Raw genomic sequence first — 22,103 nt, 5'->3', positions numbered from 1 at the left:
AGCTGTGGGTGTGGGCAGAACCAGTCTGGCGCCTCTCCACGCCCCTGCGTCTCTCCACTTTATGAATAGCAAAACTGCCAGGGCCCTGCCGCGGCCCTCCACACCCTTGCCTGGCCTGCAGCTTCCCCGCGCCTCCTGGCCCGGTCCCCACCCAGCCTGGCTTGCTCTGAAAGTTGCCTGCATGTCTGCCCCATTCAAAGAGAGGGGATCCCTGCCATTGCCCACCCACCAGCACGGGGTGGGGACCCTCCCCATGTGGGAATCTCCCATCCGGGGCAGCTCAGCATCTCTAATCAGCCCACATGAGCCACCTGTCCCCAGCTGTGTGGCCTCCAGCAGCTGTGCCCCCAGCACCTGGGCCCTGCAGAGGCTAGCTCAGAGCCCTTCTAGGACGCAGCCCACCTGCGCTGGGCTCTGGGTCACAGGCGGTAGAGACAGGAGTAGGATGGGGAAGGGCTGGGCAGTGGGACTGTGGTGGGCAGCCTTCCTGATGGGCAGCCGGTGGGCTTGAAGCTTGCGGCAGGGAAGGGGAAGCTTGGTCTCCAGTGCTGATGCTCAGCGGAGGACCCCTTGCTCCAAGGAGCCCAAACAGCCCCTCCGGGCACAGCCCAACCTGCCTGTCCATAGGTGGGTTCTCCAGCCCCTGCCCCAGCCAGATGAAGGGGGAGACGTGCCCTTTAGTGCCTGGGGCGTGGGTGCCCCTGGGAGATGGGGCAACTCCAAATGGTGCAGGAAATGCTGATGCCTGGACTTGCACTTGGACTTGTGGAAACCTGAGTGAGGGAAGGGGCTGGAGCTAGAGGCACGAGGTCGGGGAGGAGGCAGTGGGACATGCGAGGACCACGGCAGGGGCAGGGGGTGGCTCTGGTTTGCTGAAGGTGGGCCGGGTCCTGCAGGCAGTGGGACAGCAAGGGGGCAGAGAGCTGGATGCACACACAGCATGTGCCGGCTGGGCACACCCAGGGAAGGCCCCTGGTACCGAGCCTTCTCCAGGGTGGTTTACTGAGGCCTGGGGCAATCCGGGAGCACTGACATTCCCCGGGCCGCTGCATTCAGCAGCCACCTTCCACCTGTGATTTCCGTGGGCAAAGTCAGTGCTGTGTGCACCCCCAGGACTCAGGGATGCGGGGGGCTTGAGAGCTGCCTGGCCGCGGGAGGGGCTGAGCTGAGGCCTGCGATGGAAACCTGCACAGGCTGCAAGAAGACCCATCCGCATGTTTCCTTCCATGGCCACGTGGGACACGGCAGTGGTCGTGGGTCCCTCTGTTAGTTGTCGTGCTGGAGAGGCCGGTTTTGCCCCCTCTGGAAGGGCTGGGGGGAGGCCACGCCGCGCATCCCCTGCCGCAGGTGCCCGTGTGCTGCGCAGTCCCCGGGTGGCAGTGGGGAGGCGGTGGGGACCCAGTCTCTTGGGGCATGGCAAGAAGGGCAGGATCTGCCCCACCCTGGTTTGTAGCTGGGGCAGAGGATGAAGAAATCAGAGTCCCTTCTCCTTTGCACCAGTACGATTCACCCGATTGCAGGGGGCTGTTCCTGATCTGCGCCAGTCAGTGCAGAACCAGGTGATCTACGTCTAGGGGACAAATGCAGCTGAGCAGCCTTTTGATGGAACCCCCCCCCCTTTACACCAGCCCAGAGCTTGGCCCCGAGTTGTGCAGGGAGGGAAGGGGCCCGACAGGAGCTGCTCATCCCCTTTGAGGCCCCACCGTTCTCCTCCAGGCCTTTCCACTCGCTTTGCACAGGTGCGGGTGGCGGTGGGGAACCAGGGGCAGCGAGGTGCTGGCAGAACAGGAGCCTGGCCTCGCACGGTTGTTTCACACGGAGATGGCTGATGCCTTCGGAGAGACGCCAGCCGCTTCCCAGCAGCCCGAGAGCAGACGCGGCCTGCTCTGATGCTCGGAGGCGGACAGGGGCTTTGCGGATGCGACCGGCTCGTCCCTGCCAGCGCGACGGATGCAGCCGGGAGACTGGGCGCAGCGCGGCACGCAGGTATGCAGGGCATTCCTGCCTCTGCACCCGGGGCCGTCTTCCCCCGTCGAAGGTTAGGGTCAGGCAGCCGAGGCAACGGGCAGCTGGTCCTCCGGGCTGAGAGAGGTCGTGTGAAAGTATGAACCTGCCCGAGTCTGCAGGGGTCAGGCCGAGGGGCGGGAAAGCTTCCTCCGGAGCGCTGCCCTGCCACATCCGGCGGCAGCTGGGCTGCTCGGGCCGAAAGCCGGTTGACGTGACTGGTACTGACTTGCCTTCGCTATCAGAGCAGTCCTGGGCACCCTGGGGGCCAGGGCTGGGAAGCCTGTTGTCTAACTGTGTCCACTGCACCTTTCCCGCTGCGCCTGCATCAGGAGCTGCTGTGAAGTCCTTGACCCTGGATCGGGGACTTTGCAGCGCTGCAGGCTCTCCCCCACTTCGGGCTCCAGGGCTTGCAGCTCCTCGGCAGAGGCCGACGCGTGACTGTAACCATCGCTGCTGTTTGCTTATAAGCAACCAATTTTGTGACACGTACCTGCCACGTGGCCTCGCCGCCAACCGGGGTCTGCAGTCGTGTCATCGCAGTCGTTCACATTAAGCCTCTTGATTGCCTGGGACCCGGGCTCCCCTCAGTCCCACGTGGCTGGACTAGAGGCATGAGACCAGCACCTGTGCCCAGGGAAATACTGTGCTATGTGGGGCCAGACCACGTGTGGGTGTAAATCCTCACTGCTTCATTACATTCAATGGCATCTTTCCTGATTTGCTCCTGCATAAAGTATAAAAGGGGCAGGTGCCTTCTCTCCAAACCTCAGATCAAACGGCTGGTAATGGGCACCTCTTTGGGTACCGGTGACGGCTCTGAGCACGTGGGGACCGGTGGGTGGAGGATGTGGATGTGGATGTGTGCACTGCCCCTGGCTGGCAGGTCCATCACCATCATCGAGCAGCACCCAAGATACAGCCCCAGTAACTTTAAAGGCTTAAGAACAACCCGCTCAAACTGGCATTTGTAGGAATTATTTGACATCAACCATGGCAGAAAGCCTGAGGTCAGCAGCAGCTTCATGATTATTTTTTAATTCACGTGTGCAAAATGCCAGTGCCAGCTACTGAATTACCAGGATCGCTAGAAACAGGTGAGGGGGAGGCTGGGTCTCGTTCATGATCCTTGCGGCCCCCAAATGAAGTCTGGTCCCTGCAGGCTTCCTCCCATGGCACCTGGACTCTGACGCTCACAGCACCGGCACCCACTTCTTGTCAGCGTTGCAGAGAAAGGACTGCTTCTCCGGCACGTGGGGCCAGTATGTCCCTGCCAGGAGAGAGGTGCAGGACAGCTCTTGAGTTTGGCCCCCTGGAGATCTCCTGCCTGTCTTCACAACTAGAGGTAATGCCTGGTGGATCTCCATCCCCAAGACCGGGGCGTTGTGATCACAGCAGGTCTCTCACCCGTGCTGCAAACAAATGGCACTTCTGCACGGACGGCAAATGAACTCTATGGTGGCAGGGCCAAATCCTGATGTGGCGCATCGCTGCTGCCTGCCACCGAGCCTCCCTGACTAACACCAGCGGAGGTCTAACACCTCGCGTGCGGCGTGTTTGTGCCCAAGCCCTCAGTCTGCTGAAGGTGGCAGGTGTCACGTGGGCGATGGTGGCCCTGGGACTCTGGGAACACATGGTGCCCTCTCCGCCAGGGCCCCCGTCCCCCTGGGGATAACGAGTCTACTGACAACTAAAAGAGTTGTGAAATTGCTGTGGTCTGCCCATCCAACCACACAGGAATCTGGCCGAGGGACCCGGGGGCATGCGTCTGGCCTGTCACGCACCACCTTGCTCCCTCAAGGAAAACAGTGTTACCCGTGGCTGCCATCAGTGACGCTTGGGGCCAGATGCCCCAGCGCTTACTCACCAAGGCACTCCCTGAGTTGTGCCATGCAGGAAGGAGGGAGAAAGACAGTCTGGCATGAGAGGGTGGAGGCTGGGTCCAGCCCTTTGCTTAGTCCCTCCCTCGGAGGCCAACCTGGATGTGATCACAGCAATGACCCTGACTCGGAGTGACTCCTTTGAGCTCAGAGGCCCTACCCAGATGTGGAAGTGCCCCCGGTGTAAGGGTGGCACTAGCTCAATGCCTCCAGTGCCCCATGGCTATGTTGGGAGGCAACCTAGAGTGTGCCATGCTGAGTGTGCCATGCTGAGCCCATCAATCGCTGAGAGCAGGCCCTGGCTGTCCCCCACCAGCCTTGTCTGGATACGGTTACGGGGCCTTTGCATACATGCACCGGGAAAAGCGCCTCTCGCTCCTGCTCTCAAAGGGGCAGGAGGCAGAGGGCCCCGGGCTCTGCTGCCCCGTGCTGGGCACTTCCCAGCTGCACTGGGGGGTGCCAGAAGTCAGGTGCTTTCCTTCTCCACCTCCAGCTGCCCAGTGCATGAACCTCTCTGCTGTGACCACCTCTAGACTTGAGGGACAGTTTGCCCAAGGCCATGGAGCACCCAGAGCCCGCCTGTCCGACCCGCTAGCAGGCAGGGCCAGTCCTGGCAAGCACAGGGCAAAGCTCCGATCCCTACAGAGAGCGGAGGTGGGAGACAGCTGTGTCAGTGCAAGGCTGTGGCCCACAGGGCTGCTGCTCGTACCTGGCCCAGGCAGCCCTTCCCGAGACTGGTCTCCTGCCCAGCGCCCCGTGTTGGAGACAAACACGGCACTGGAAATGCACTGCTTCGGGGGGTCCTTGTAGTCCACCACATCATACTGCCCCGGGCCTGGCAGTGGGGGATCCTTCGGGGGTGGGATGGCTGCAGCTGAGAAGTTCAGGCCGTACTTGCACCTGCCAGGGGAAAAGAGGGTTGAGAGACTGGTGATGCCCAGGCTGGTGATACTGGCACTGACTGATACCCCGCACAGAGGAGCTTCCCGCTTCCGGCTCCATCCAGCTTTTCCCTCGGGCCCCTGGCTTTATCACGGCTGGTCCCCCTGCGGCTTTCTGCTCCTTTTGCACAACCTGACCATGCTGTAAAGATACACCCTTGCGCGGAGAGCTGCAGGCCGGGCCCCACACCATCCACTGGTCAAGAATTTACTGTCGATCTTAATCTTATCTGGGGCGAACCGGTGTCCCCGGCACAGGGTGGTCACAATAAATCTACTCGGCTAACCTGCTGATAGGCAGATCTATCCGCTTGGCCAGAAGGGGTTTTCCCTCCCTCCTCGGAGCCCGTGGGAGAGACTGGGTGTGCGGGGAAGTGCTTTCTGGCTTGAACTGAAGGGGACAGAGAGGCCTGTTCCCAGATCTGCTTTGGCGAGGGTCAAAGACTTAGCCGTGCTGCATCCTGACGGGGCTGGGTGCGAGGCGCAGCTGAGGTGCAGGGGCCACGGGGGTATGGGGCACCCTCTGCCCCTTGCATGGGCCCAGCCGATGGGAAATTCTCAGTATTGCTGTTGCCGGATGTGCCCCTGGGCCCAGCCCGTGGTGTCTGCATAACTCACAGGGCCAGCCCGGGAGCCTCCAGCGGCGCCTGGGCCCCCGCTTGGCCATGCCCTGGGGCAAGAGCTGTGCAGAGCACAAGGTGGGCGGGAGGCGAGCTCCTCTGCAGCAGCACTGAGCTCTGGGGCTCCGTTTTCCATGGGCACCTTGAGCTGAGACGGTGCCTCCCCCACACCCAGCTCCACACGCCCCAAGGTTGGGGGGCTGCCTCCGAGAGCAGCAGCCAAGGAAGCCCCCGGGGCAGCGTCCCAGCCAGCGCATGGGCCCCGCTCCCACGGACACCCTGGAAATGGGGGAACGCGTCTCAAGTGCTGCAGGACCTTCCTGCAACCAATGCATGTAAAGCCAACACCCTCCTGGTCCGGACTCACAGGCCACAGGTCTTCTTGGCTACTTTGGGAAGGTCTCTCAGAGAGTAGGCGGCGGGCCCTGGGCCACAGGAGTCCACCTTTACTTCCCGCGGGGTCTTGGACTTGAAGCAGGACATGACGTTATTGGGAGACCGCTGGGTGAGGGAGACGTTGATGCTGTAATGACCTGGGAAGGAGACAGGGGAAGGGAGGTGGGCACCAAGCTGTGTCTGACCAGTGCCAGGCATGCAAGTCCAGTATTGGGGGGAGAGGGATGAGCGAAGGATGCGACCTGGAGGGCGTCACGGGGGAGAATTGCTTCCTCAGCTGATGGCAAAAGCTGCCTCTGGGGCACAGCCCACGAGTGGCAACCCCAGGCACAGGGGCATCTGGGAGGCGCCATGGGGGGAATTCACCATTCAAAACCCAGGTGAAATGTTGTATGCGAGTGGCGGTTGCAGAGACAGCACGTCAGATAAGAGCAGCCAGAGCCGTCCACCCTCAAGCTCAAGCTCTGTGTGGCGACGGGGCCAGGGAAATACCAGTATTTCCTTCCTGACTCAAGCAGGGCAGACTGGGATGTGTTACAACGGAGCTCAAAGAGTCACATGGGTCGCCAATCGGGTGGAGGGCCGCACCTGGAGTGTGGTGCTGGACGGGTCATTTTTGACCTGGGGAGATGTGGGCAGTGGGGTCCCCCAGGGCTTGGTCCTCGGGCCCGCACTGTTCAACACCTTCATCAGCGTCTTGGACAAGGGGGTGAAAAGCACCTTGTTCAAATTTGCAGATGACACTAAGATGTGGGGAGAAGTGGGCACGCTACAAGGGAGGAATAGGCTGCAATCAGACCTAGACAGGTTATAGGGGTGGGCGGATAAGAATAAGATGGGATTCAACACTGACAAGCGCAAGGTGCTGCACCTGGGGAGGAAGAACCAGCAGCAGACCTACAGGCTGGGGAACGCCCTTCTCGTCAGTGCAGAGGCAGAAAAGGATCTTGGAGTCATTATAGGCTCCAAGATGAACATGGGCGGACAGTGTGAGGACGTGGTCAGGAAGGCCAACCGCGCCTTGTGCATCCACAGATGTATCACAAGCAGGTCCAAGGAGGTGATCCTCCCCCTCCATGCGGCACTGGTCAGGCCACAGCTGGAGTACTGCGTCCAGTTCTGGGCGCTGCACTTCAGGAGGGATGTGGACAGCACGGAGAGGGTCCAGAGGAGGGCCACTCGTATGGTCAGGGGGCAGCAGGGCAGGCCCTACGAGGAGAGGCGACGGGACCTGAACCTGTTCAGCCTCCGCAAGAGAAGGCTGAGGGGGACCTGGTGGCCATCTATAAACTTACTAGGGGAGACTAGCAGGGATTGGGAGAGACCTTGTACCCCGAGTGCCTCCCGGAGTAACAAGGAATAACGGCCATAAGTTGACGGAGAGTAGATTCAGACTAGACGTCAGGAGGCGCTGCTTCACTGTCAGGGCGGCTAGGATCTGGAACCAACTTCCCAGGGAAGTGGTGCTGGCTCCTACCCTGGGGGTCTTTAACAGGAGGCTAGATACTCACCTAGCTGGGGTCATTTGACCCCAGCATCCTTTCCTGCCATGGCAGGGGGTCAGACTTGATGATCGGCTCAGGTCCCTTCTGACCCAAACAAGTATGAAACTATGAAACTATGGAGCGTCACACCATCTTCGGGCACCACAGCAGAGCCCCAGCGCGCTCCCGCCACTGCCTGCGGGTGCAAAGAAAAACCCGGGCACGGCACAACCTGGAGGAGGTAAATCCCAAAGGAGGTGGCACCAGCTAATGTCCTGTGACCTGCCCAAAGTGTCACATGGGGCTCAACTCTCCAAGGTTTCCAGCACCGAGTGCCCTGGATGAGCATCGGCTCCAGTCACAGTGCTTGGCCCCTGGGAGCCTGCCCCAGAGCCACCAGGGATGTCTCATCCCAGCTCACTTACATGGAGAAGGCCATTTTTCTGCTGTAACAGAACTTAGTCCTCTCGCGGTTTTGGACACGAATGCAGCCCAGGCGCAGACGTTGTTGCTTTGCTTGCAGAAATCTGTAGAGGCCTGGAGGGGTGGGAAAAACCCTATGAATTTCTTTACATTAACTTTACTCACAGGTTATTATTAGCATGGCACAATCTCAGCTTCGAATCATTAGGAATCCCAATAAACCTCATGGTCCAGACGGATGAGCCAGAAGCAACAAGCTTGTAGGTGGGGTCGCTGGCTTTACAGAGGCCCGTTCCAGACTGCCTGGTCTACGGGGGCTTCGGGTGTCCCGTGTCAGAGCTGCTAGGGAGCTGGCGTGCCCAGGGCAGGTTGGCTGCGTGTGTTGAACTGCTGCTCACATCGGCTTGAGCTAAGAGTGCCCAACAGGTTTCACGTCATTGCACAAGCCAGGAATTCGGAACGGGCCTTCCAGTTCATCAACAGCTCCCGTAGGAACAGAGGAAGCAAAGGGTGTCTCCATTGTGACTGAAGGCGTACCAGTGTCATGAAGATAAGCAGCAAGCTGATGCTAGAGTAGCTAGCTTGGGTACAGACAACCGTGTCGCGGGTATAGCAGGGAGCTAGGTATTTACCCAGCTTCTCGGGAGTTTTGCAGCCCATGTGGGGCTCCGTGCTGCCGGAGCTCCTCTGATCTCACTCCCGGACTGAGCTAGTCTCATGATAGCTGGGGCACGTCTGCAGTCTCGGTGACACAGGCGCATGCAAACTGGCCCGACTTGGCCCTGCAGGGCAGGCGAGCGCTGCAGAGATGTAGAAACCAGCCCCCAGCACTGTTCAGAAAGCCCTAGGTGATCACTTGGGGATTCAGTTCTCAAGGCACTAAAATCAATGGCAAAAATTCCCATTGACTTTGATGGGAACAGGCTGGAAAGTCATATCGAGCCAGCTGCAACCCTGCTCCAGTCAAGGGCCAGACTCTTGATTCGAACGGGCGCTGGATTAATGCCTCAGTCCAGCAGGAAACAGTGATGTGCAGCCCAGATCCGCTGCATCTCACCAGGCTGCAGCAAGCACAAGCTCTCCTCCAAACCCTTCTGTTTCCTTATCCTGTAGCAAGGCAGCACGTGAGGGCGGATGATCCCTCTTCAGAGCAGGGAGAAAGCGCTGCCCAGAATTTCCCAGATAATGAATATTCAGCTCTTTTATGCAAACAGCTTTTCGTCCCTCCATCTTCAAAGGTTTTTTCCCTAGGAGCTGGTACAGTTCTGTCTGTCTTGCATGGGGCGTGGAGGGGGGGGGGGGGGGGCTTAGCCCAAGGTCACACACAAGCCATTGTAGACAGGGGGGTTTGGACTCCCAGCTTGCTGCCCTGACCACTGCTCCGCGCTACATCCTTCAGACTATTTCTCCTTGCCTGATGTTGTTCACCTGCTGTAATCAGGCTGGATGTCTAGAGCAGCATATAAAAAGAGCTGGTAAAAGGCTAATTAACTGATGAACGTGTTAAAAAAGGGGAGAGAATGATAAACTACCTAGACAAAACGCTTCCCTGGCAGTGGTGGTCATGCTGTTGATCATGGGATACACATCATTAATTCATGGTATGCAAATAAAAAGGCATCCGCGGCTACAGCGATCACCGTACTTGTCCCTCTTCATCTGTGGATGCTAGGCAAGTTCTTTTGCAAAGCAAATCCAGCCCTCCTGTGGACATCAGCAGCTCAAGCCTGAGTTGGGCCCAAAGCTGAGGTGAGCACTGCAGAGTTCAGGATGTCGCTTCAGCTTCATTCCTGCTCTAGCCTGCTTTTCCTCCCCAGCTCATATTCATCTGTAGCTGTGATTGCGCCGCGCGTGACCCTCCTTCCTGACCCGAGTGGGAGTTTCACCTGTGGACATCTGCACAACTAGGCCCTCTGTTTCATCTCACAATTTCTCTTTGCCTATGGTCATAAATTATCGGGCGCTGCCATCTTTTAAAAAAAGTTTCCTGCTTTGCTTTCTGGAAGCAGGACACTGTCTTACAGTAAATCACGAGTCAGCGATGACTTCAGGAGGGCTGCTCCCAGAAGTAAATTCTTCCCATTTGAGAAATAATGTGACTTAAAACCCTTAGAATATGAGGTATAAAGTTACCGTGACCTGGAAACTAGCTTAATGATGGGGCAGATACACCCCGGGTGTGAGTCACTGGAAGGAAATCCAGTGCCTGAAACACAGGTGCTTTGGAAAGATGACTGCAAGGTCCCGATGCTGGTGTGCGGGTGCAGAGAAGGGCAGAGAGCCCTTCGCCAGGGAAGGACAGCTTCGCCAGGGGGGCTCCAAGCCAGAGATCTGATCTGCACCACCAAAGACCCCAAGCCTTTGCACGCTATGCAGGGCGCTTTCACGCGTTGTGACCCAGCTCAGAAACGTGTGGCACAAAGAGAAACTTGTGTGTTTCCAACCTGGCGCTCTGTTGCCTTCTGTGGGGCTTTTGCCAGATCTTGTGAGTGTTATGGAGAACCAAGCAGGGCCGTTGCTTGGGTGGGAGAGCGAAGAGGCACTTTGGATGATGACAGTATTGTCCCAGGAGTGAATCCTGAGCCAGTGCCCCAGCCTGGGGACTGGGTTGCCCCTGGCGGGGGACCTCTTTCCAAGAAGGATGATCTATGGATAAGGTATCCAGGTTGTAGCCGTATTGGTCTAGCGGAAAAGGCAATCAGGACTCATAGTAAAATAATATCTTTTATTAGACCAACAAGAATTTTGCAAAAAAAATGATCTAATTGCAAGGTTTTGAGTACAAACACCCTTCATCAGGCATTGGAGAAAAGACTGTAAAAGAGGCTTCATTACCAGCTATGAACCACCTGCCCAGAGTTTTCCATCTATTGACTCCTCTGTGAAATCCTATGAAATATGAACTTTCATTTCTACCCAGGAGAACTTTTACAATCTTTTCTCCAATGCCTGAAGAAGGGTGTTTGTGCCCAAAAGCTTGCAATTAAAGACATTAGTTTGCAAAAATCTTGTTGGTCTAATAAAAGATATCATCTCCACTACGAGTCCTGATGGTCTGTGGACAAGGCGCTGGACTGGGAGAGAGGAGATGGAATCCTTCCCAGTGCTGCCGCAGACTTCTTGTGTGATTGGAAATCACCTGAAACTCTTTGCAGTTTTAATTGGCTTCTGTCCTCTTCTCCACGCCCGATCCTAAACTGTTGCAGTTACTACGTGCTGTAAAGCAGGCGCCACATATGACCCCAGGCCCCCGTGGATGTGTATCACCCTGAAGTGCAGTACAGAATATGGAGAACTGTTGATGAGAGGCCATTATATACTTCTATGTAAGAGTGCCAGAGAGATCGAGGGAACTGAAGCAAAGGTGGCTTATAGAAAGCAAGTTCTGGATGGCGCATACCAACGATCTGAAAGCTGACAAATACAGCACCGTTGGCACAGCGCTCCTGAGGGAAGAAGGAAACTCATCAGCAATAGACAGAATATTCCGATGTGTGCGATAACTATTAAAGGTACTTTGCATTTCTCATAACCTTTTCCATTCAACAATCTCAAGCATGTTGTAAACATTCCTGGCTGAGGCTCATAAACCTGCAGCGAAGCACTGTCAGCCCGTGACAAATCACTTTTCTGTGCCGCCTCTTTCCTGTCCGAGGCGACTTACCCAAGACCGGGGTGAGTTAATGGCTGAGCCACAAGCAGAACCCCAGGGCAAGCTCCCTCACGGGGAGAAATCACTGCGGCTCTGCGAAAGCCGTGGCAGCGTGCTGGTTTCCATCAGCTGAGGACCCGGCCACAGGTCCCACCATGAGACCAGCTATCTATTGAACCAAAAGCAGAAATGGGCCTATCCCAGCTAAGCCAACATCCGTGGCAGTGATTCCGCTGGAGCTGGTGCAGCTGGAATTTGACCCATGGATTTTAGTGGGACTGTTGTTATACAGCCTGCTTTGTGGCGGGGAGGAAGGGATGCCACAGGAACAGGTCCTAGAAGCACGCTATTATGTGCAGTGGCCCAGGGCACCCAGATACACAGTGACTTGGGGTGCACCTGCTCTGTGGCCACTGCAGTGACTGCAGCTTGTGTAGACACAGCGGAGATTGCTTTCAGCTCACTGGCAGGGAGCACTAACTCCAGGGAGCTCAGTGTGGGCTGCAGAACCAGCCTGAGATGCTCGGCAGACACCTGGGAGATGGCCTATGCTGAGGTCTTTGCCACTGCATCTCCCCTGCCAGCTGTATCCAAACCGGGTAGCTTCAGGCTGGCACAAAGGTGTCTGTAGTAGCTGCAGCCACCCCTCTGAGGGCAGTAGACCCCAACTCTTGGGTTGCTCCTTACATTGTGCATGGACCCTGTTTCTTTGATACCAATTGCAAGACGCATGGTGCATCTGTAGTCAAAGGAGCATGCAAAGATGTGTTGCTGTGAAGCACAGACCATCTGATCCACCAGAGCAGAGGGAACATAGCTGCTGGAGTGCAACAGCGGGCACAGAGATGTGCTTGCTTTAAGTGTATTTTTTGGTGTGTGCCCTGCGTGGCTCAGAGGCAGCTACACTCCATGTGTTTTAGGGTGCAACAGTTCTTGAATGGCTCCTTGTTCCCACCCCCTCTTACATTGTACTGGTTGGGTGCTGGGGTAGGCATCTTCTTTAGCTTCCTAGCGATAGGTTGCTGAAACATGCTGGAGTTGCCTGTACCGAAGTCTCTCTTGGACTGGAAGCAAGATGCAATGCTGTAGGCATTTGCGGCTGGGTAGCTGGGGATTTGGTTGCGTGCGATCCGGGTATCCTGGAAAGAGACACAGGACAGAAACGCACAGCAGGGAAGCTGTAGGCTGCACTTTCCCAATTGCTAACAGGGGGAAAACACCCCCTGTGCCTTACATACAGCTGTGTTGTGTTAGGGGCTGCAAATATGTCATAGGGGCTGACCAGGCTGGAGGGGCTAGGCACCATTAATATCCACTGACTTCCTTGGAAATGAAGATGGTCGTCAGCTTGGCTTAGAAACCTGTTGTGTTCTTCTAGCCTGATCAGAGCCCAGGAGGGCCTTAACTGTGCTCTTTGAAATGGGTTGAAAGCTCAAAGGTGTTGCATGACATGACCAGGCAGGCTCAAGGCTTCTTCAGCCTCACTGAGGTGGACAGAAGAGCTGCCTTGGAGGCTGTCATCTTACGAATTCCCAAGGGAGCCGAGTGCAGAATTTCTACTGAATGCATAGGAGTGAAATGGCTTTTTTTCTCCTTTGCCTTATGCAACAGAAAAACAGCTCAACCAATTGGACTTCAATTGTCCATCCAGAATGTAAGTGAAAATCACTTCTGGGAGTGATTAAGCCTATAAAATTCCAGTCCCAAAGGATTATGTTTTAAAAGTTAGGAGCACAGGTAGAGGATGGAACTCAACCTTACTAATATAGCAGTGCCTGCCCATGGCTGCAAACTATATCCATCTGGCTTAGGTGTTTGTGCTCATCACAGTAGTCTCTAGATGGCCCAGACTTAGGCAGCAAAAAACAAGACATGATTCTTACACAGCCCACTGAAGTCAAGAGAAAGCCAAGAATTGATTTCATCAGGCTTCAGGTCAGCACCTACATAATACGACCCCTTCCTCTTACCCCTGAAGGAAAGTAGCCGGTTCCTTTCTTTGACAGAGAGGTGCTGTTGAACTCTGGAGACCGGTGAATGACACTGTAGAATCCTGGACCGGGACTTTCGTCCTAATAAGAAACCATAAAATGCTGTGACAACGTTGCATTAGCTACAATCACCCTCTGAACACTCACACAGCGGGTTTGTCTGTCATTTCAGGGTGAGGGGTTTATACCCCTTAGACATGTGGCAGCCAGCACAATAAAACCCTTGATGATTGTTCCCCATGTAAAATCTAATGCTTTGGTCTTGGTGGTGTCTTTTGGCAATGAGTTTCCCCAGTCTGATATTGTTATTCTATGAATCATTTGTTTGACTCCTGCTTCTGGGAGCACCGGCCCTGGGCTGGCGACTGCACACGCACGCAACGTGCATTGTGCACCCGGTTCTTTCCTTCTTTCAGTTTTACATTGGTTGTTTCTCAATCCCACTGAATGTTGCTTTGTTTACTTTCGCTTTCCTAGTTTTTGCAGGGACAAATCTTATTCACCTCCTAGCAAACCTAAATCCCCTCTCCCTCCCATGTTTTCCAACTCTTTGTAGGGCTCTCATGACCTTCGTGCGTATTTCTGAACAGGTTCTATTTCTGCCCCAGCTTTTTCTCCCCTGAGCTGGGATGAACCGAACGCAACACTCCAGGTGACAGCGAACCATCAACACAGATAAAAGCATCATTGTATTTTCAGTATCGTTTTTCCATCCCACTCCTCATGTCTCTGAATATATTGCTTGTAATTGTCATTGTGCATTGAGCAGATGTTTTCATTGTTTCAAAATAATAATCTGATTTTAATGCAAGTCTCAAATTGCATGGAAAAATGAGTATAAAATTGGAGATTAAATTTCCTTAGCGCCTACCAGGCAATTTGTGCAGGTTCAGAGCCACGGCAAGCCTAAAATCTCATCTATGCTTCTGACTTTGACTGAATTAATTTGGCATGTAGGCAGAATGTATTATTTGTAGCCACCGCACCCATCCTGACTCAGGTCCCCTCCTGGGCTTCTCAGAAAGAGAACTGGGCGGGATTCTGTTTATAGAGCAATATAAAACCAAACCAGCCTAGATCCCGAGCAGTGGAGCATTAAGCTTTGGGGCTTAATCCTGTGAGGTGCTAAACATCTTCTCTAAAGGTGCTGATCTCCTGCCAGCCAAGTAAAAGCTGCACAATTTGTGGAGGCTCAGCAGGCAGGAGGGACGAGGCTCTTTGAGAAATGCAGCTTGGTATCAAACATTAGACTGGTATTTAGGGCTGGACATACATGAGGCTCTTGACCCCCGAGAGTAATTCACCATCATGTGGCCTTGGCTGGTTATCTTGTCTGCCAGTCACCAATGGAAAGTATTTTGGAGAGAGTATCAGACATGGATAAGGCATTTGTTTCCTGTCCTGAGGAGCATGCCATCAGACTCAAACAGAGATACACCACGTGCGATGCACCGAGCCCGGGGGAAAATGAAGGGAGATTCTTTGCGTCTGGTTTGGGGCTGGCACCGACAGCTTCTCCCCACCTACACGGCTGAGCAGCATCACAGCGAGCTCTATGGGAGAGGGGTGCAAAGGAAAGGGTAAGACAGTGGTGAGGAAGACCATGCTATTGGAGACGAGGCGTGCCAGGTGATGGCAGGGAGATGGAGGAGCCTGATGAGATCACCAGGTCAAACGTGGCTGCAGCGAGCAGTAACGAAACCCGGACGGACTGACAGCTGGCTGCTCGAGAGGCACCAGCAGGCTCAGGCCCATTTTTAGTGAAGAAGTCTGAATGCCCTGACGGGCCTCATGATGATGGGCTTTGCCCTTGATGGGCTGAGCAAAGATAGTGGTGAAGTAATGTTGTAGCCATGGTGGTCCTGGAGCTATGCGAGGAACAAGGGGTTTCTTGGTGATATCTGTTATCGGCCTGACTGTCTAGTTGTATGTTAGACGAGCTCTGAGGCAAAGGGAACAGCATCACCCGGATTTTAAATAAAGGGAGGAAGGGAGGCTACAGGAGGATCCTCGCTCAGCACTGCGTTGTTCCAGTTGCATGCTTGGTGTCATCCTAGGAAAGCAATGACAGGTGGCGTTGCCTAGTGGAAAGAGCACTAGCCGGGGAGTCAGAACACTGGCGTCTGTCTCTGGCTTCGTCACGGACCTGCTGCGTGACCACGAGTGAGTCCTATTGCTTCTCCATTCACCCATTTCCCCTGCCAGACAATGCATATGGAGGCAGGTTTGTCTTTCACTCAATCTTTGTACAGGGCCTAAGTCAGTGGGGTCCCAGTCACAGCGAATGCTCCCGTAATGCTTAGAAGAAATTAAAAAAACCCCAAAAAGCAGTACTAGTGTTAAGGCAGGACTGACGCTATGGTGAATCATCCTCAGTTCTTACTATTTACTTACACCATCCCAGAAGCCTCCGCCTGCCTTATAAAAATGCCATGGAAGCCACAGCACCGATGACCACACAGGTGACTTTTCCCCATGCATTTCTTCAAGTGCTACTAAGACAGTTCAAGCTGAGCGCCGATCTCTGAGCAGTCACTTCCCTGAGGAGTTGCTCCAGGTTATACCAGGTTGCAGTTTGCCCCTACGTGACAGGCATTCCTCTTACAGGACACGTAAGAAGAGACTGTCAGAGGCATGGTGGCGGGCACCTCAGGGGGCACTCTGTTCCTTTCTGGTCATCCAAGGATCCAGGTCTGGTCACCCAAATGGCATTTTGGGTGGTCTAAGTCCCCCCACAAAGGCACTCATGCACAATCTGGCTTTCTATCCCATAGGGGATTCCTCTACAACAGCTGTGCCGAAGAGTTCAGGACACACGGCCAGGTGTGTTTCGGGACATGGTATAAAGCGGGGAGCCCCAGAAAGAGCTCCTCTGTTGTGGAACTGATCCTTCTCCCCGCACCCACTGCAGTAACCTTTCTCTATGGATAAAGCTTAAGAGAGCTTCTGCCCAGCCCTAGTGTCGCTTGTGGTTTGGACCCCTGCCCACTCAGTCCTTCAAGCAGGAAACGCTCAGAGCAGGGAGGTGCTTTGGGGAGGTACCTCACGGCTCTACTTCATCTCTTTTAGGCAGCGCTTAGCATGGGTCATGGGGAACTCCTGGAGCCTCCCCAGACAGACAGACGGCGCCTGCAAGAAGCAGTTAAGCAACGTCCCCACCTTAAATGTTCCCCCTCATCTTTTGTCCTTTACGTCTATGGTCGTTATTAGTATTCAGGCCCGAGATAATGTGCTCCTGATATCACTGAGATGGGAGAGACAAGCAAGGAGGCAGAGATCAAAGGCAGGGGGGAAAAAGAGGAGATGCCAAATAGCCTCCTGCCCTCCCCCTCTCTGAAAAGTGTGCTCGAAGCTACAGAAATCAATGGATGCGATTTCCAAAGAGAGCCAGAATGGGGTTGGTCACTAGATCCAGAGCAGGGAGCTTGTGACAGGAGCCATGGCATGGTTCATCCTCCTGCCACGAGGAGGGGAAGAAGCTGGAAAGCTAGGACCCCAAAGCCCCAGAGGTTCCTTATACATACACGCCTGCAATTTCACCTGCCGGGGAAAAGGCCCCGTGGCAAATCTGGGTAATCCATGTGGGTTTCTAGTATCTTTCTGCTGCCCCCTGCCGCTCTGATGGCAGAACACCCTGGTGCTCCGCAAGCAGTTATATGGAGAGAGGAATCAGGTAAAGGAAGGGGACCGGAGACGTTTAGACATATTCTGCTCTCATTACAAAGGTGCAAATCCAGACTAGCTCCATTCACGTCCGTGCGTTTACTCCTGGGTGGCAGTGGTATAAATGAGCACACAATGAGGCTCTTCTTGGGCCAGTTGTATTAGACTCAGCACAAAAGGGTATACTCCCATGCCGTTTCGGCTGCAATACAAACTGACAAAAAGCTGCAATGAGCTCTCAACTCATTTGGCCGCAGCACTGTGGGCAGGGAGGCTGGGATGGAGAAGTGATACAAAGGCAAATTTTCAAAGAAGTTTCCGAGAATTAGGCACCCGAGTCCTATTGGCATTCAGCTGCAGTCCACTGGCCTTGCACGGCATAACTTAGTGGTGAATCAGGCTGAGCACTACAGGTGCGGTTGCAGGGCTCTGTCAGCAGGAACATATTGCTCCTTTTCACTAAAGAAAACTCGTTTCCTAGCTCATTTCTAACTCTTCTCTTTTGCTTTGCTGTTTGCTCTTTTCCCCATGACCAATCTACAGAATATTATATAAATCAAGCATACAAGCAAGCAAATCCAGTTTGTCCCAACCAAGCTTCTGTGCTCAATTACAGGATGAGATGTCAGAGATAAATAGAAAATTCAGAGCAGAAGTCGTACATCTCAAACATTTTAATTAACCTACCTTGTTATACTGAAATCTCTTTGCTTGAGAATTAAACCCCTTCTTTTCTGAGTTTGGGATCACTCTTGCATTGTGTTTATAGGGAACGGTGGGGCCTGTATAACCTAAAAGGTAGAGTTAATCAAACAAGATCCTGAATATGCAGATATGGGAAACATGTAATTACAGCACCAGATTCCATTTTCTGTAGGATGCATCAATTAAATGCAAATCTAACATTAAGAACGTGTTTAGGTTAGGAAATCAGCATTTGGTTTTGCATGTAATGTCCCTGTTTTATTTATGGTACAAAGAAAAAAAACATTGCTGAATGGTGCTTCAGGACTGATATCAGGCTTTGGGAACTGCTGCAAAGTCACTATTACAGCATGTAATAGAAAGCCTTACTAAGAGGCATGCTTAAATCAGGCATTTTTTTAGCCCACCACAGAGGGCTAATAGTATGAAAGGTTGGACATATCCTGGAAGATGCTGTCACCTTTACTTCCCATTGATCTCAGTGACAGTTTAGGTTGCTCAGTACCTCATGGTAGAAAGCCAGTGCTTTCCAGCATTAGGATCAAACACCTCGTCTACAACAAGGTCGGGGATTACAGCAGACGGACACCAGCAGCCACTGATGCTTTTACTCCTAAATTGATTGAGCACCATTAAATGGCATCATGGAAAAAGCACCAGTGACTTGTCTGCTTCACGACCGTAGCTGTATTCATTTTGCAGTAGTCTAAACAGCCCAAAGACAGCAATGCAGAAATGGAGCCTGAAATAACTGAAACCAGCTGTGGATATAAACTGTACTGGATCTCACTTTCTACTGATCAGCTTCACTACTGGCTCCCCGCTGTGCTTTGAAAAGATGACATTTGCATAGCTATATTTTCCTGTCCTCAAACGAAGCAGCTATTGAGACGCTGTTCTAGTTCGTGGTACTCTACCTTTCAACACTTTTCCAGTGTGCACAGGGTATGTTCTCTCAATGCTGGAAGCTCGAGGCAGGCTCTCAGAGCAGGCTTCCATGTTACACACTACCTACTGCTCCAACAGCAGGAGTGACTCTTCTTCGGTGGCTCACCATTTTGTTTCTAAAACACCGGTCAGAAATATAAAAATGAACGTGGATTTAGAGTCCAAAGAGGCTGCAAGTTCAACACGAGACTGGAATGGCAAAGCTTACCAACAATGGGGACTTCCTTTCCACTCTGTGCATGCTGTTCTATACAGAATCCTTCACTAGGAGGGATTCCCCAACTCCCTGCAACCAATTTCAGTGATGCTCATCAGCTGGATATGAGTCAGCAGTGTCCCCTTGTTGCCAAGAAGGCTAACAGCATACTGGGCTGCATTAGTAGGAGCACTGCCAGCAGACTGAGGGGAGTAATTATTCCCCTCTATTCTGCACTGGTGAGGCTACATCTGGAGTTCTGTGTCCAGTTTTTACAGATTCACCAAAGTTTAGGGTTGGAAGGGACCTTGTGAGATCATCAGGTCTAGCCCCCCTGCTCTGAGCAGGAAAGACGGCTGGGTCAAATAACCCCAGTGAGGTGTGCGTCCAGTCTCCTTTTGAAGATCTCCAAGGAATGTGCCTGCAGTCTATTCCAGAGTCTGGTCACACAAATGGTGAAGAAGTTTTTCCTTATATCCAGTCTGAAATCTCCTTCTAGGAATTTATGACCATTGATCTTGGTTTGTCCCTGGGGCACACTGGTGAAGTTGTTTGCCTAGCCCCGATGCTCTCCCCCGATATATTTGTAAGATGCCACCAAATCCCCATAAAGTCTTCTCTTTTCTAGGCTGAACAGTCCCATATCTGTCAGCCTTTCCTCATATGGCTTGCTCTTCAGGCCTCTAATTATATGAATGGCTCTTCTCTGGACTCTCTGGACCTTCTCCACATCCTTCTTAAAGTGCAGTGCCCAGAACTGGACACAGCACTCCAGCTGCAGCCTCTCCAATGCGAGTCAAGCAAGAGAGTAACTCCCTTCGTTTTGCTTGAGATGCATCGGTTGATGCACGCCAGCATATTGTTTGCTCTGCTGAGTGTAGCATCACACTGGTGGATCATATTAATTTTATGGTCATTTTATGGTTTGGGGGCCCCCACTACAGACAGGACGTGGACAAGTTGGAGAGAGGGCATCAAAAATGGTTCGGGGATTGGGGCACTTGACTTGTGAGAGGAAGCTGAGGGAGCTGGGGTTATTTGATCTGGAGAAGAAAAGACAGAGAGGGGATTTGATAGCAGCCTTCAACTCCCTGCAGGGGGGTTGCAAAGAGGAGGGAGCTGGACTGTTCTCGGTGGGGGCAGACGACAGAACAAGGAGCAATGGGCTCAAGCTGCAGCCAGGGAAGTTGAGGTTGGATATTAGGAAGAAATTTCTCACTAGGAAGGTGGTGAAGCACTGGAACAGGCTCCCCAGAGAGGCTGTGGACTCTCCATACTTGGAGGTGTTTAAGCCCCGGGTAGACAAAGCCTTGGCTGGGATGATGTAGCTGGGGCTGGTCCTGCTTGGCGCAGAGGGCTGGACTAGATGTGACCTCCTAACCCTCATTTTCCATGATCCTACTTGGGTGAGCGAAGGCTGCAGGCGGGGGCTCCTGTAATGCACCTGGGTCCCCCCGTCTGTCCCCTGCGGAGAGAGGATGGGGATGCCCGGGGCGAAGCGGGGCGGGGGGAGATGGAGACCAGAAAGGAGGTTCTTGTGCAGCCTCCCCGGGAACCTGCGGGGCAGCTGGGACCTCGCTACGGGGTGGCGGGGAAAGGCGGAGCGGGGCGGTCGCGGGCACTGCCGCGGGCTCCCTCCCCGCTGCCCCGGGACAGCGGCAGGGAGCCCAGCCCCGCCCTCCGCCTACCTGCCTCCCGCACCCGCCGGATGGAACGCGGAGACAGTTTACATCCGGTTGCCGGGGCAACAGCAGAACCCGCCACCCGCCGTCACAATACTCGGAATCCTCGCGCATTCTATCCTTGGCCAATCACAGGTGGGCATTCAAATTCATCGCGGGTCTCTCTGTGTTCCACGGTGGCGGAAACCGAGCTTGAAAGTAGGACTGATGTCAGCAGGTTAGGCTTCGCTGCTGGTTAAGGTGGCTCGGGGCGGTCTTGTCTGCGCATGCGTCTTAAGGTAGCTGGGGCTGCAGGGGTTCTGGTGGCAGGGGCTGCAGGACGGAGGGGCTGCCCTGCATGTGAGCAGGACTCTGTGCTGGGCCGCAGGGAACCGGCCTGCTCCCGTGTCCAGCATGTGGTGCACTCCCAGCCTTGCAAACACACCCCACCTCCATCCCTCTCCGGCTCCTGGGCTATTTAGATTTGCAATCTCATTAGTGTCCGTTAAATATCTACGCAGGTCCTGCGGCAATGCAGCCCTGATTTTGCTTGGGACCTCTTGGTGCTACTGCCGTACGAATAAGCCAGTGTTCAGGATCCAAACGGGGGCTGGATTTTCCAATAGCAGACTTTAGATAGTGGCACTGAATTAACGAACGCTCGGATGAGTAGAGTCCGTTTTCTGGAGGGAGCATTGATCGAGCGTAGCGATGGGCGACTGCAAGCATGCGACAAATAACAACAGAAAACTTCACCTACGCTAAGATGCAGCCCAGTACCGCACAGTGACATTGCACACAATTTAGTCTAATCAAAAATGCAATATAATAAACCAGACAAGGTTCTTTGGGTAAATCTGATGTCTTTTATTAGACCAACTCAAATAGTTGGGGAAATTCTTCTTTGCAAGCTTTTGGGTACAAACGCCCTTCGTCAGGCTGAGGAAGCATCTGCAGTTGGTGTGTGCACTTCCGGGATGGAAGGAATAGCAAAGAAGCCAGAGGCTATTTATCTATTATTTATTTACTGTTCTTTCTTATAATAAGCCCAAAAGACAACAGAAAGCCATGCGTGAGTCTTATGTCATCCCTAGGGCACAGTGTCTCCCTCCAGCCAGGCATTCAGAAAGTCCTGGGGAGCCCGCAGGTCTTCTTAGGCTTTGGGGTGGAGATCCCGCAGGCCTCGTCTCTGTCCGGGCTTTTATAGGCGAATCCGCACCTCCTCCTTTCTCTGGGGTGTCTTGACCATAGTCGCATGCCCCTCACGAATAATCGCCTCCTCATCTGGGACCTCAGCTTGGTTGAAAATGTGGCCCGGGCAGTGAAAACCTGCAACGCAGTGCCTGACATGAAGAGGCATCGGATAACAACACTTTGGGGACGTTTAATTAGAAAAGTGATGATTGCCGTTGCCAGCAGAAGCCTTTCTGCTCGGCGGCACCGGAGACTAAATCCAAAGCAGCCCCATGAAAGGAGTTTGCAATAGGAGCGGTGCTGAGGCCGGCATCTCTCGCTGGTTTTGCGGATTGCGCGGGCGCT

The 22,103-nt window shown here is 53.8% G+C and overlaps 1 protein-coding gene across 1 annotated transcript; it reads right to left on the bottom strand.

Annotated features, from left to right (window-relative positions):
* Positions 1 to 3,022: 3,022 nt before the first annotated feature.
* Positions 3,023 to 20,770, bottom strand: STPG1 (sperm tail PG-rich repeat containing 1). Its single transcript, XM_014605753.3, has 9 exons — positions 20,592 to 20,770; positions 18,677 to 18,823; positions 17,742 to 17,845; positions 13,371 to 13,472; positions 12,366 to 12,539; positions 7,751 to 7,862; positions 5,813 to 5,978; positions 4,594 to 4,784; positions 3,023 to 3,274 (listed from the first exon to the last, which is right to left on the bottom strand). The coding sequence occupies exons 2-9, from the start codon at positions 18,756 to 18,758 to the stop codon at positions 3,198 to 3,200; spliced, it is 1,008 nt and encodes a 335-aa protein (XP_014461239.1). The 5' UTR covers positions 18,759 to 18,823; positions 20,592 to 20,770; the 3' UTR covers positions 3,023 to 3,197.
* Between the last annotated feature and the right edge of the window lie 1,333 nt (positions 20,771 to 22,103).

The sequence above is a fragment of the Alligator mississippiensis genome, chromosome 6 (assembly GCF_030867095.1).
Source record: "Alligator mississippiensis isolate rAllMis1 chromosome 6, rAllMis1, whole genome shotgun sequence".
NCBI lineage: Eukaryota > Metazoa > Chordata > Crocodylia > Alligatoridae > Alligator > Alligator mississippiensis.
The sequence above is the reverse complement of the archived record's forward strand: the minus strand, read 5'-3'. Positions and strand labels throughout refer to the sequence as shown.